The sequence below is a fragment of the Gavia stellata genome, chromosome 8 (assembly GCF_030936135.1).
Source record: "Gavia stellata isolate bGavSte3 chromosome 8, bGavSte3.hap2, whole genome shotgun sequence".
Taxonomy (NCBI): Eukaryota; Metazoa; Chordata; class Aves; order Gaviiformes; family Gaviidae; genus Gavia; species Gavia stellata.
In genome coordinates this window covers 663554-677078 of record NC_082601.1, presented here as the reverse complement: position 1 = coordinate 677078, position 13525 = coordinate 663554, and the positions used below count along the sequence as shown (strand labels likewise).

The window sequence follows — 13525 nt, the reverse complement described above, 5'->3', positions numbered from 1 at the left end:
TAGTTTATCAACTACTTCTGTTGTGTGTGTAACATTTCTGCCTTTTTATTGAGGTCTTACAATTGGATCATCATAACAAAGAGCTGTGAACTGCACCAGGAGGTAAGAAAAAACATTTGGGATGGTAACCCTTAAATCTGCCATGTCCTCAGACAAAATACTAGGTAATACATTATGAGAAGATTCCAATAGAGAGGTTGGTAGATTCAGAAGTAACAACATCATGTGATAGAACACATGTGGTATAGGAAAACGGGGCAGGGGAAAGGAGGGGTGAAAGGACAAGCAAGGAAAATCTGCAGAGACAATCTCTGTATGTGCTTCAAGCTTACTGCGTATGAGCTTTATCCGACCCAGAAGCCATTTAATTCATCAATGTTGTGCTGACCTCAAACTAATAAATCCAGGTTTATTAGCTCTGGATTAAAAACATACTCCTGAGTCAGGGTTGGCTCATCTTTGGTGAGTTTTAAAATCTTACATATTTGCTCACATGCACTTTGGAGAAATACTATCACATTCAGCATTTCAGGACAAGAGGAAATGGCCTCAAGTTGTGCCAGGGGAGGTTCAGGCTGGATATTAGGAAAAATGTCTTTCCTGAGAGAGCGGAGAAGCACTGGAAGAGGCTGCCCAGGGAGGTGGTGGAGTCACCATCCCTGGAGGTGTTCAAGGAAGGTGTGGACATGGCACTGCGGGGCATGGTTTAGTGGGCATGGTGGGGTTTCGTTGGTGGTTGGACTTGATGATCTGACAGGTCTTTTCCAACCGTAGTGATTCTGTGATCCTACAACTCTTAAGTTCACCACATACTTCCTGAATGAGTATCTATATTTAAAATTTAGGTTATTGAAACTTCCTTGTATTTCTCACATCCAACAAATGAACAGGTCACCTCAGTGGTGAATATACATTGCTTGTGAAAAAGAAAACTACTCTTTTTTTTTTTTTAAAGTTTTCTGGAAAATGATCAGATTAAAGTCAAAGTACTAGATTTGATACCTATTCAGACTTTTTCAACATTCAGTTGCAGTATTTCAATGTTGATCTCCTACAGCAGTCAAATTATTCAAATCAGTGACTTGACTATATGCTGAATAGGGAGATACAACTTTTTTTCCTGAGTTTACGGATACATCCTTTCTTCTCATTATACAGGAAGGGAGAAGGAAGGCTATCTGCAACATGCTTTATATGATTTGCAATACCCCAGTAAATTCCACCTAACTCTTTTCCTTTTGAAATTAATTTTTCTTAGTTTCTGCCAGGATAAGGAATGCAAGAGTTGCTCTCCAAAAATTCACAATGTGTTGCAAGAGATTTTAGTACTGGAGTGGGAATTAATTCAGGAACACAAAACAAGAAAGGGAAAATATTTAAAGGCAGGCAGGCACATAGCTTTATGCTATGCAAGAAAAAGCCCACTCTATGCATCATACACAGGAGATTCAACTGTCCTTTTGTCTACTGTTGTAGGTCTTCCCTTGAATGTCCTTTTAAAATTGTTTATATGAAGATGGAAAGTACTGGATTATAAATAATTTAAGATAAATTCAACAGAAAAATAATGTTTTGAATGAATGCAGATACCTTGACTGAATTTCTGAATGTATTATAGCAAGTACTTCGATCCTTCAAACACCAGCTGTAAAGCAGCACCCTACCAACCCTCTTAAAAGATTGCACTCTCACTTCATTACCTAACTACCTTGTGACATGGGAGAATTTGCTTCTTGATGTTGTTTAGAAAGAGGAATTTTACACAGAAAGAGAAATTTTTTACACAGCATCTGCTACAGAACCCTGAAAGTGGTTAAATCCAGACAGTATAAAGTATATCAAATATGAGTGATTCTTGATCACTCATTGAAAGTGTAACCCCCCCCATGTTTTTTTGTTTTGTTTGTTTTCCCATGGCAAACAGGGGTGTTAAAGATATGTACCCGAAACATTTCCTCTTTAAGAATATACAGTATATCCTCACTAGTATTATCCATTTCACACTATTTCGTTCAGATGACTACCATATGGCCCTCGTGATTTATTTCACCTGAGCTTCTTGAGTTGTTTCAAAATTCCTCCTTAGAGATTCCGATTTCTGTTAAGGACACACATTGATCTTCTGTGAGATGGAACATGGAATAAGAATTTGAAAGTCCTTTCCCCAAGTAAAAACTGCTATAAACATTAATTTAACTTCTCTGCTGCTTTACTTTTTAATTGTTATAACCTCTTGTCAGTTACAAGGCCTCACTGATGACATAGTTGCTTCTAGTGCATTTAAAACAGCTTTAAATAATGTATTCTTTAGTCTGTTTGCTATGCCTTTAGTTTGTTGTTGACAGATGAAAAGAACTATATAAAAGTTAAGTGATATCATATGGGTTTCTGCAGTAATAAAAAAAATGCATATCCTGTCACATATGAATGTTTTCTTTCTCTTTTGCATTGCTCAATCTGTCCTACAATTAGGAACAACCTGATTTTCACACATAGAGAAAGAAAAACTCTTTCGAAAAACCCCACAAACTCAATGAAGCATAGAAATTTATAGAAAGATATCCCTTTTAAACCAAATAAGTAAACCAGGCTAAATGGTATACTGACTGGAAGTTAAATGAAAGGTGTCATATTCAGAGTCTAGTCTTCTCCCACTCTATCATTAACAGCTGCTTAAACAATCTATTTTGATTTTAAAGTATTTCTGCATATTCTGTCTGCAAAATGGATATAACAATCCTTTGCATTTCTAGAACTCCTTACATATCTTACAGTGTGCGTGTGTGTCATAACTTCATTTTACATCTGATGTAAGTAGGCATATAAATGCTATGACTTTCTCTGAAACCTGCTGGTCTAATGAAGGAGATCTATATCTCTCACATTCAGGATACAAACCCTTCACAAGCATACCTAGAGTTTACTATACAGCTAAATCATTATAGCAAGTACATTTTTCCCTCTGGCAAAGTGGTACGAGTAAGATTTCCTTATGGTAAACTTACTGAAATGCAAAAAATTAAGTCAATTAATGGCTAAAAAGAAAAAGTGGGAGAACAGCCCTAATCCCTGATTTCCAGCTCTACACTCATTCCCTTAGAGACAGATTAACTTTTCACCCCATCTTATGGGTCCTCGTCAGGAGGGGTTTCTATCAGTGTAAATTAACTCACTAGACTGAGAGTTACTTTTTACCTGAGAACTGCCAACAACCACTTTCCACAGTATGACATTCTGTAGTTGCACACTTCAGAAGTGTAGAAAGACAAGTCTGTAAAATGAACTATAACTGGGTAAAGTATGACTTTTCAAATGCATATACCCACCAAATCCAAACAAAAACCATGGATACATTCAGAATAATTTATTTGAAAAACAGCCAGCTCCTTGCCCAATTTCAGCTTCCGTCCCCCAGTTCTTCCAGCTGTAGAGCTGATCAAAACAAGGTCACAATGATAACCTTCTTTAATGATAAAAAATGTACCTTTTTCATTCCTCTTTTCTGGGAAACAGGTGAATTGTTTTTGTTCAAAGGTTCAACATTTTAACAAAGCCACCTTTGAAAGAAATCCTTGAAGAGTGTAGGCCTAATAGGTTTAAGTTTCAAACAGTTCCAGGTTACTGGAAACAGGAAGTCAGAATCCGAAAAACTTTCAGACAACATTCAGTGCTTCAGTGAGAATCTTAAACTACATGGAGACAACATAAACACTCCAACACTTGCTTGTTACTTTTTGTGGGGAAGAAAAAAAAAAAGAAAAAAGAAAAAAAGGCTGACTCATAAATTCACAGTTCTGGAATAAATGGCCATTCCACCTCTAATTGTGCAGATAAGAGACACACAGCAATTCCAGAAAGGGAGGCCTAGGTAAAAAAAAAAAAAACAAAACCCAAAAAACCCAAAACCCCCTACTAACTCTAGAGAAGCACTCCTTACTCCACTTGGCTCCAGAGAAGCCTACCCCAGGAGTTAAGATGGGGTACTCCCCACTGAGTCAAGCCCAGACAGTTTCTAACCCTAAAGTGTTTAGATTCAAACCTTCCTATGACGGACAGCTCCAGGAACAGGAGACAGAAGGTTTTCTCTATTATTACTACAGTGAAAAACTAGCATCAACATCAAAAACCTTAATCACAGTACAGGTCTTTACTGCATTTTTCTACTTACAGAAAACCAAAAGCAAATGTTCAGTATCTCGCTGAAACGTAAGGGTTCAACAGAGATAATTTGGTAAAGTGAGAATAATACACCATGTATGCTTTCAGATGTTAATTTCTATGCAAGTGGAAAATCAGAGAGAGCAGTTTAAACAAATCTTAACATGCCTTTCATGCCCAGAAACGGGATTCCCCTTACAAATGCCTTAGGCATCAACATCATAACACTTTCCTCTTGTGTCCAGACTCCTCCCATTTTATTCTATTCTCTTACCAAAACCCACCCTTTTTATCTTTTTCCACCCCTTAACACAGTAAATCACCTTTCAGAATATTGCGAAACCTCCATAAGAAGGGCAAACAAGTTATGGGATCCATTTTTTCAGGTCTTGGAAAGCATTCTTAAAAATAAACAGAAGGGCAGACAGATATTCGTTATTTCTCTGAAAACAGACTAGCATTAATCTAAAAAACTGATGGTAGTGATGATGAATGGAATGTTTCGCTTCCATTTCTGAGGAGTCTAGTGTTAAAAGCAATTATGAACTAAGCCTCACACAGTATAGATATCAATCCCACTTTGTTGAGGAAGAAACAGAAACACACAAATATTTTGTGATTTGCCAATGTTACAAAGGAACCCAAGAAATATGATGCCAGACCTTTACTCCTGTAGCTTGCTTACAGTCTCTCATATTGCAGAACAAATCGTGTTCTTCCAATACTGAAACACAGTTCAAACTCTTCGATGGCGCTCAAAATCCACCAAAATAAATGTGATCACAGTTTATACAGAGATTATACCCACAGTATGGCCAAATGTGTGCTAGGTAATCAAATTCTTAATCAAAAACAGACAAACTAAGTTCAAGAGCTTGTTGAAACACTAACAAGGGTCCTAATTGGTAATGAAACGGAGCACCTTCAAAACCATTTGGCAAGTCAAGCTTCACAAACATACTGATCTCTGCCAACAGATTATAGTTTGCTTCTCCCCTCCCAACTACCCAAAACAATTCAATCCCAGTAAAAACAGGATTATGGCAACTAGCTTCAGTTAGTTTTTCTTCACTAAACACTGTAACTTCATTTTGAATTTACCAGTAAAAACCAGATTTGCATATGGTAGATTTATAACTGAACCTACCTTTGCTTTCAGATCAGCACAAATCTCCTGTTGCTGTTGTCTCGTATTAGCCAACGCTACTTCTGCCTCATGAGCAGCAAAGGCTTCAGCAACAGTCGTCATTGCCTTAAGTAAAAAGGCTTTCCTAGCTTGAGCCCAATTTAATAGCAAGACTCTGCGCTGATTCCTAATGAAACAGTAACGATCCCAAACTTTCTCATGAACAACCTAAAAAAGCAAAGCATTTCAGAAAGGTTTAAGAACTATGCATTAATAAAATAAAAAATTCCAGACATTTTTGCAAACCTAGAATATAATTGATTTAATTATTATATCACCAATATTCCTACAGAATCCACAATTTAGAGCCCAAAAGTATTCTGGCAGGTGCAGGTACACTGCATTCTCCCAGTGTCGATAGGCGGTGATACCACTCCAGCCTTTCCCCGTTTGCTTGTACCACATGGCACTTCAATATCCTGATGTCCCATTGTTCTTTTCTGAACTATGCTTTTGCAATATGAATAAATTAAATGCAATGATTCCTTCCTGCTCTAAAGTACATGAAATGAAAGTAGGTCCTTTCAATACATCTTCAGAGATATTGAGCACTTTTAGCAAGATGAGGCTTTTCGTAGCAAATTATGATCTACAGAGAAACAGAACACCAATTAAAGCAATTGTACAAATGCAATACAGATGAGAATGAGCTCCACTTTTTCTTTCCTAACAGGAAATTTGGAAATAGATTTTTAGTTTGCCAAGCAGCATACTGCCACCACCAGTGTCACCACCTAACAAAAATGGTGAGTGTTTTATCTTCAATACACCTTCTTTGGCCTTATTTAGTGAGGTTCCCAAGGACATTCTGGCTTCAAGACTTTGACAGAAGTAGTAACAAGTAAGGCTGCATAGGCAGAGGCATTAGAGTCTTGGACCTGTCTTATATCCCCAAAAATACAAGTTACAGGGATGAAGGAGATTCTAGAGATGGCTGTCTGCTCGCAAGTGTCAAGGGGACCATTCCTGATGCTGATTTCTAGGCTTTTGGCAGGGGACAGGGGATGCTGACTCATCTGGCGCCTAGCTTACAAATAGTCCTATCACCTCATAGCTGGAGGAAGACAAAGTGGTACCTCTATCCCTGGAGCTTCTCTTTGGTTAAATGCACATATGCCATGGTATCAGAAGTTCACATTGCCATTGCTGCTGCCAAACTCAGGTGAGCCTTGCTAGCAAGCACCTCATAAGCAAGAAAGAGGATGGAGAGTTTGCACTTCTAAAAACAGACCTCTCTGATGAGCTGCTACTGGATCAAGCACTCAGTGCTTGTCCACTGATCCATTCTTCTTCAGAGGGAAGAAGGCATAGAATACTAAACTTAGAGCCTTCTAATGTAACACAAATGTTTTAAGAATAAATTCTTAGTACTGTTTTAACATTTCTGTATTTGCCATGCTAATATACATACTAAGAGATAACTATTCAATGCAGAATTATGATTTTTAAATTTTAAATGAACCTTCAAAGATTTGGGGAGACCCATTAATAATGGCTACGCTTAAAATATACCTACATTGTACAAAGCATGTAATTATTTAGCCCAGTTCTCACAGGCCAAAGTTCTGAAATGCACAAGAACTTTATTGTTGGTGAAACTATGCTAATTATCAGTATCACTTCACTGTCACTCCTTTGCACTAGGCACTCCTCAAACACAAGGAAGTAGATGGTCTAAAAATACATGCAGAGATAAAAAAAGACTCCACCTTTACTTATGACATCCTGAAGTGTTCTGGCCTTGAAATGGGTTTCTCTATTAGCTGCTATGTGCTTATTCACTGTGGAGCGTAAAAGGAATCAGCAATCAATTTGAAAGGCATTATGCATATAAAAATAGCCTCTCCCTGAGAGCAGGAGATAACTTTCCACTCCTCCTGCTATATATGTGCCACAGACCAGTTAAAATAACTATTCCTAGACAGTGCGACAATGCTATGCATCCTCATAAAAAATAAAAATACCAAGACAAGCAGAATAGCATGACATAACTACAAAACCGTACAGCAAAAGCAATGCTAACAAACTAATTTTGTCAATTTGGCTGTAAGAGCATGTGGAACTACAAAATCTCCACAGGGCTTATTTTGATGAAGTGATAGGTTTTCAAGTTCATACATTTTGAAGACAGGGACATCCCTTCTTCACTGCGCAGAATAAAATTTATAATTAAGAAATCTTAAAATAAAAAACTTTGATAAACATTCTTCAATACAAACATTCACTACATGATTTATGTACGAATTCATATAATTGATCTAACATTTAAAACAACACTGACCAGATCATGCCTAGATTTGTGAGGAAGGTATCTCTGCAGCACATCGAGGTACAACATCCTTCTCCTCTGAAGATCACTTGGATACTGATTGATAACAGTCTGAAAAACCCACTGATCTTCTTCCTTCCATTCAGTGTTCCTATAGAAATGCAAAACAATCAGCCCCAGTATAACTTAATATTTGAAAAGAAGGAGTTTGGTTCTAGTTTATTTTTAAAGGCCTAACCTTTCAGTGGGCTCACAATCCTGAACCTGTAAACTCGATATTGGATCACAGCTGAGAAATTTAGATTTACTTTAATGAAGCAAAGCAAACCTATATTGCTTTTCTAATGTGACCATTTATCGTGCCATCATTCAAGTGAATTGTTCCTTTTCTACCCTGGCTTTTTATTGGGAAACGATACTGTGTTTCTCAAATACTTTACATTAATGAATAGTCACACCACATGGAAAATACAACGGGGAAAAAGGAAGATGATGATCAGTCTCTACCACTGAGCGCTAAATAAATGTTCAAAATTAAATGAAGTGATAACACCTGTATGTAGCTAAATCAGGAACTAGTTTAAAAACAAACTTCTGACAGCCATAAACTCATCAGTGAGCCGTAAGATTCACAATTTTTTTTAAAATAGGAGATGTAGTAATCAGTATGCATTCATTTATTTCAGAATATTAGAGTAGCAAGAAGTAACATAAACCTAATACAGCGTACCACAGGTTTGGATTTAGTAGATTAGATTTTACCCTCAATCTGAACTCTTGGCCTTGAAGAGATTAACGTCAGGCTTTTATTGTCAGCATTAATGTACGAGCAGCAACACTGAGTCAGACCAAAAGGTCTCTATATCCCAGTGACCTGTTTTCAAAAGTGACTAAAAGCCTAGAAAAAATTAAAAAAAGGCAATCGTATGACTACCCCCCACCAAATTCCTGCAGCCAGCAATGGTGTCTTGCTATTTAATAGCACTGCATTCAGTAAGATGTTAGAACAACTTTATCCTTATGCAGGCAGAAAGATCACGTATTTAAAAAAGGGGATTTTTTTGTGAGATGCTTATATGTAATTAATATTAAACTAGATTTTATGACACGATCTAGCATCATCTCTAAAGAGAGAAGAGTGAAGGCAAGCATTAAAAAAATTCTGTGTAATCCAGTTTAACACAACTTTCCTTTAAAAAACATTGCAGTGTAAAATCACAGTGCATTATCACCGTACAATATTCTGGGACACCAAAGGAGGATACAAGAAAATATCCCTAGACCTGTTAGTTTTAAGAAATAAAAAGCTTCACCTACAGACATATCAAGAATGCAAAGACACAATATCCCATTTCAACAAACTGTTTGCAAATGTCAGGCAAAGGAACCCAATCTCTTGATGATATGCATTTCACCTTTTTCCTCTCTGCTGGCACTTTCCCCTGTTGCATGCTTTACTGTGAAGTTTGCACAAATTTGGACAGACGTCCACTTATCTTCACCTACCTAAAGGCGTTTATTTTACAGTTTTCTTCATGCAGACTAATGGGCTTTATTTTTACCCTTATGGTCTTAAGAAGGATTTAACCTTCACCCATCTTTCTGGAGACAGCTAGTGATCAGAGGTTCTTTCCTTCCCGCTTCAATTCTTCATTTGCTGACTTTCATGAAACAAAAATGATTCTTCGCTTACTATAACATTTTCAGCACAGAATCATTACTCCAGGATCAGAACGGTGGCAACCAAAGATGAGGAAACATTAAAATTACTGTTCCCTAGTAATGAACACCTTGTTTCTTGCACTCTGTGTGTATCTGACAAACTATTTTTAGGACCCAGCTGTTGGCTATTAAATCCAGCCATCATGAAAAGAAATGGAGGTGGCTTCGAAATGGGGGAGAGAAGATCTAGCTCCTACAAAAAGTTTATTTGCAGTGACTGACAACTACCAGGCAAATGTTGGAGACAATATAAAAAGTGAAATTACATTAGCGAAAGCAGGATAGCAATGAAAGTATTTCTTTATAGGTGAGTGTTTAAATTTCCCAAGACAGACAATGAATATAGATGGCTGAGCTGAGGTTTTTTTCATATGCTAAGTCTAAAGAAGAAATAGTGCCCCAGAAAGTGAAATGGGGCTAAGGAATCCTTCAAAGTGGGAGTGGTTGCCGTAATATCTTGTAACTTTCAAGCTGCAGGTCTTGAACAGCAGACAAAGTTCTCCAAAGACAAGAGTCCCTGAGCTTTGACACAGAGGTGGTATTGGAAAGATGTGCTATTTCTGCAATATTTACTGCCTCTAAGAAAAATGTCTTGCAACTGATCCTTAGAAATTAATGTTTTGAACTCCTCCCTTTTCTCTAGAGGGAGCTTTTCCATGAAATGGGTTCAATTATTAATTTTAGAATCTGTGTCATAATTTGATATTCTGAGGTATAGGCTTTCTGAAGAATAACTTTAGTGAACAAATTAATTATTCTTTGCTATGATTTAAATCTCTTTCACTGCAACTGCTCCTACTGATGCTGAACTAAGTGAGTACAAAAAATTTTTTTTTCTTAAGATAACACCTAGCATTCTTGTCTTTCCAGCCCCAAGATTTTATTTACTTATTAGAAGAACCACCATAAAACCCTGCTAGCCTTTACTCACAGGGAGTACCAGCCATGCTAAGAGAGTGTTTACTAGTTTATGGGATGGATTTTGAACTACCTCTTGTAATTTCTGAAAGAAGTCAGTAATGCTCTTCGATGACACCTGATACACCTCGGTATGGTGCTGTTTGAACACGTTATTTTAGTGACAGTAATGAGACAGTTCTAAGAACTGAGATTCTCTTTCATAACTATCTACCTTCGAAATTTCTGACCATACAGGTTTATGAACAAATACAGGTCTTCTGTCTACAAGAATAAGGCAGAGTAAGACACACGTTGATCAGGAAACATTACACCATGAACGTGAAAGCAGGGAAAACCACAGATTCTGTGGTCCGAAGGCCAGTCTGGTGATCTCCTCTGCCTCCAGCACACAAGGGCAGATGCACCAGTTGCTGCATGTGTTTCTGCCTCCTATATCTCACATATCTCTCAAGGTTCCCTGACTTGTATATTCCTCTAATGGCCAGCTAACAATGAATCTCTACCCTTCTCAGGAACAAGATGGAGAAATTCAGGTTTGAGGAAGATACTCTGGGGAGCAATTAGCTATAGCTAGAGCTACAAGTAGTTTATTGTAAGTAGGGACAAACTGACTGCCAGTGCTTCGGTTTGTCAGCTGTGCCAAAATTTCTCAGCTGTGCTGAGATTTTGTCAGATGTTCATAGACAAATAGTGAAAAAAACCCCAAAGCAGCATGATCCAGACCAATGTATTCATAACTATTAAATGCATGGAGAATTTAAAAATATCCTGCCTGATTGAATTCAAGATGTCACCTCACTTAAATTTTTGTAAAATTCCAGAAAGGAAGATCTCATCTAAAATGAGTTTGAGAAGTGCCAACACATTTTACATTAATATTTAAGCTAATATCAGGCTTCTTCAGTGTCAAGATATTGACAAACTTTTACAAGGCTGAATGCATGACCCAAATTTTACATGTAGTGCTTGGTTTTCTTGCATGTATCATTCTACTAGAAAACAGTACAATCTTTATTTTGTTCCTGAACTGAAACACAGCAATTGTCTTATATTCAGCAACCCTGAGGCAGCTGCTTCCTTTGAAACAGATTTACCCAGCATTAATCCCTGGCTTTACACATTCTAAAGAATATAAACAACTCAGAAGGGAAGCTACCCTCTCCACCCTATAATCCCCACATATCCTTTGCAATAGCAATGTGTACTTGATGCACTGCTGTCTTGTTGAATCTGCAGACACACACACTGCAACAATACCACCAAGTGAGATGTTAACCTCCCTGACTATTAATTATGTCATTGCCGATTGCTGTACCAGAAACATCCTGGTAATAGGCCTGAAAAGAAGAACTAAATTTACTTGACTTAGTCCTAATATCCCATTCATTTGAAAGGATGCTGCAGAGGATACAGTGCTGAACATGCAATACCCCAGTCATCCTTCAATTATTTAAATAATTCAGACATCCCTGGAAACTGTGGCAAAAATATAATAGTGCTTAGAGAATCATCAGCTATAACAAGCACATAAGTTCCAAGTCCACGATTTGTGGGATAACTCAGGACTTGGGTATTTCTCAAACACAAAAATTTGTGTTTTAGCATCAGTAAAATAAGTGAGCTTGGATTATAGAACATTATAATCCTATATTATGCTTGAAAAAACCCAAATTCTTCTTTGGTTTCTAAAAGCAATAAACACTGTAATGTGATTTCTAGTAGAATAGAAAAGCACACAAAGAATATAGCAGACCAGAATATTATCTTATTCTGATTTTTCTTCTTTGGAAATTCTATGCACATTTTCCAAATTTTCTGTTCCAGACAGTCTGAACAGTTAAACAATGAGATGTATAACATCAGAAGACTGGTATTAACTTAAGGTTTCTTTACTGTACATTCAAGCATATGATAAGAGAGGAATAATGACAGAGAAGTAATCCTCAGATGAAGTGACTAAGTTATCATGTTATCATATAATCATATTGTTCTACTGAGCAACTTCTCAAATTACAAAAATGAGATAAAAAATATATTGCAGGAGAATGTTTGGTATCTTCGGATACAGAGCAATGACAATAACTGCGAAGACTTCATTAAGGCTATATTAATCAGTAGAGTACAGTGGATACATACAAGGTCAAAAATCTGTCACTCAATTTTTCACAGTATTATCTGTGTTAGTTGGATCAAAGTTAGCTTGATGAATTATAGAATACTTAAATCACAAGGCTGTATCTTTGCAAACTCATAAAATATTTTAATGCAAACTAGCCAATATAAATGTAAGAAGTGACAAAGAGTGTTGTGTCTTTTATAAAACCCAGATCTTGGAAGTAAGCAATTCTACAAGAACAAAGTCTTGCTTTTTTTACTGAAAACATTTTTAACACTGTTGTGAATAAAATCATAGAAACATAAATGAGCAATGCATTAAAGATTTGGAGACCAGAAGGCAAACAAAAAAAGACCAAGATCTAGCTTTAAATAAAATTCCTAAGATAATTGCTGATGGTTCATTTATGATTTCACAAATTCGCAACTAACAATACTGGCATATGCTGATCCAAATTGTGTAAATTGCCCTACCCTTGTGTCCCACCAGCAGATTGCTGCCACTACCACCAGCATTTCTTCCAGCTACATCTGTTTCTTTTTTCCCATCTAGATATCATAACTTAATTCCTTCAATGTACCACTGCATATGTTTTCATGCCTACAACTGAATTTCCTTCCTTTACAAATATGGTATTTTATCTTTAAGTCTTGATGTTACTTCATTATCAGTGCAAAATTAGCTAGCTCAAGACCTAAATTCAAGCCTGGCATATAATCAATGAAAATATCATGGTAGATTTTCCAACCATTTTCATAGATTCTGTTGTCTACATTGATGTTTGCCTATTATTCAGTAGCACAGATGCTGTGTGGATCAAGGGATTTAAATTTATGAATTTTCACCAAAATTGTGTTGATCATAAACTTTAACACAATTTTAATTAAAACCACTAGAAAGACTTTGTACATATTTAATGATTTAATATTTGTCACAGATTTTTCTCATAGAGGTTGTTAAAACTTCTTCCATAAGAGCAACTGTAACAAAATATCAGAGACTGCAGCAAAGGAACTGCTGTAAATTTGCCACTTGTTGCTTAACAAATGCTATGAATATGCAAAAGATCAGAACAATTTTTAATAAGTATCGTGTTATAATAGCTAGGACATTACAGTAATATACAGGTTTCAGGTAACAGAAGAACCTACAG

At 36.7% G+C, this 13525-nt stretch overlaps 1 protein-coding gene across 1 annotated transcript in view; it reads right to left on the bottom strand.

Moving 5' to 3' along the window:
• Window positions 1–13525, bottom strand: part of CCDC148 (coiled-coil domain containing 148) — a 55561-nt gene that overhangs the window by 31865 nt on the left and 10171 nt on the right. Inside the window, exons 8-9 of the mRNA XM_059820492.1 lie at window positions 7626–7764; window positions 5306–5512 (exon numbers count right to left, since the gene is read on the bottom strand). Of these exons, the coding sequence (XP_059676475.1) occupies window positions 5306–5512; window positions 7626–7764 (346 nt within the window). The remainder of the gene's footprint in view (window positions 1–5305; window positions 5513–7625; window positions 7765–13525) is intronic.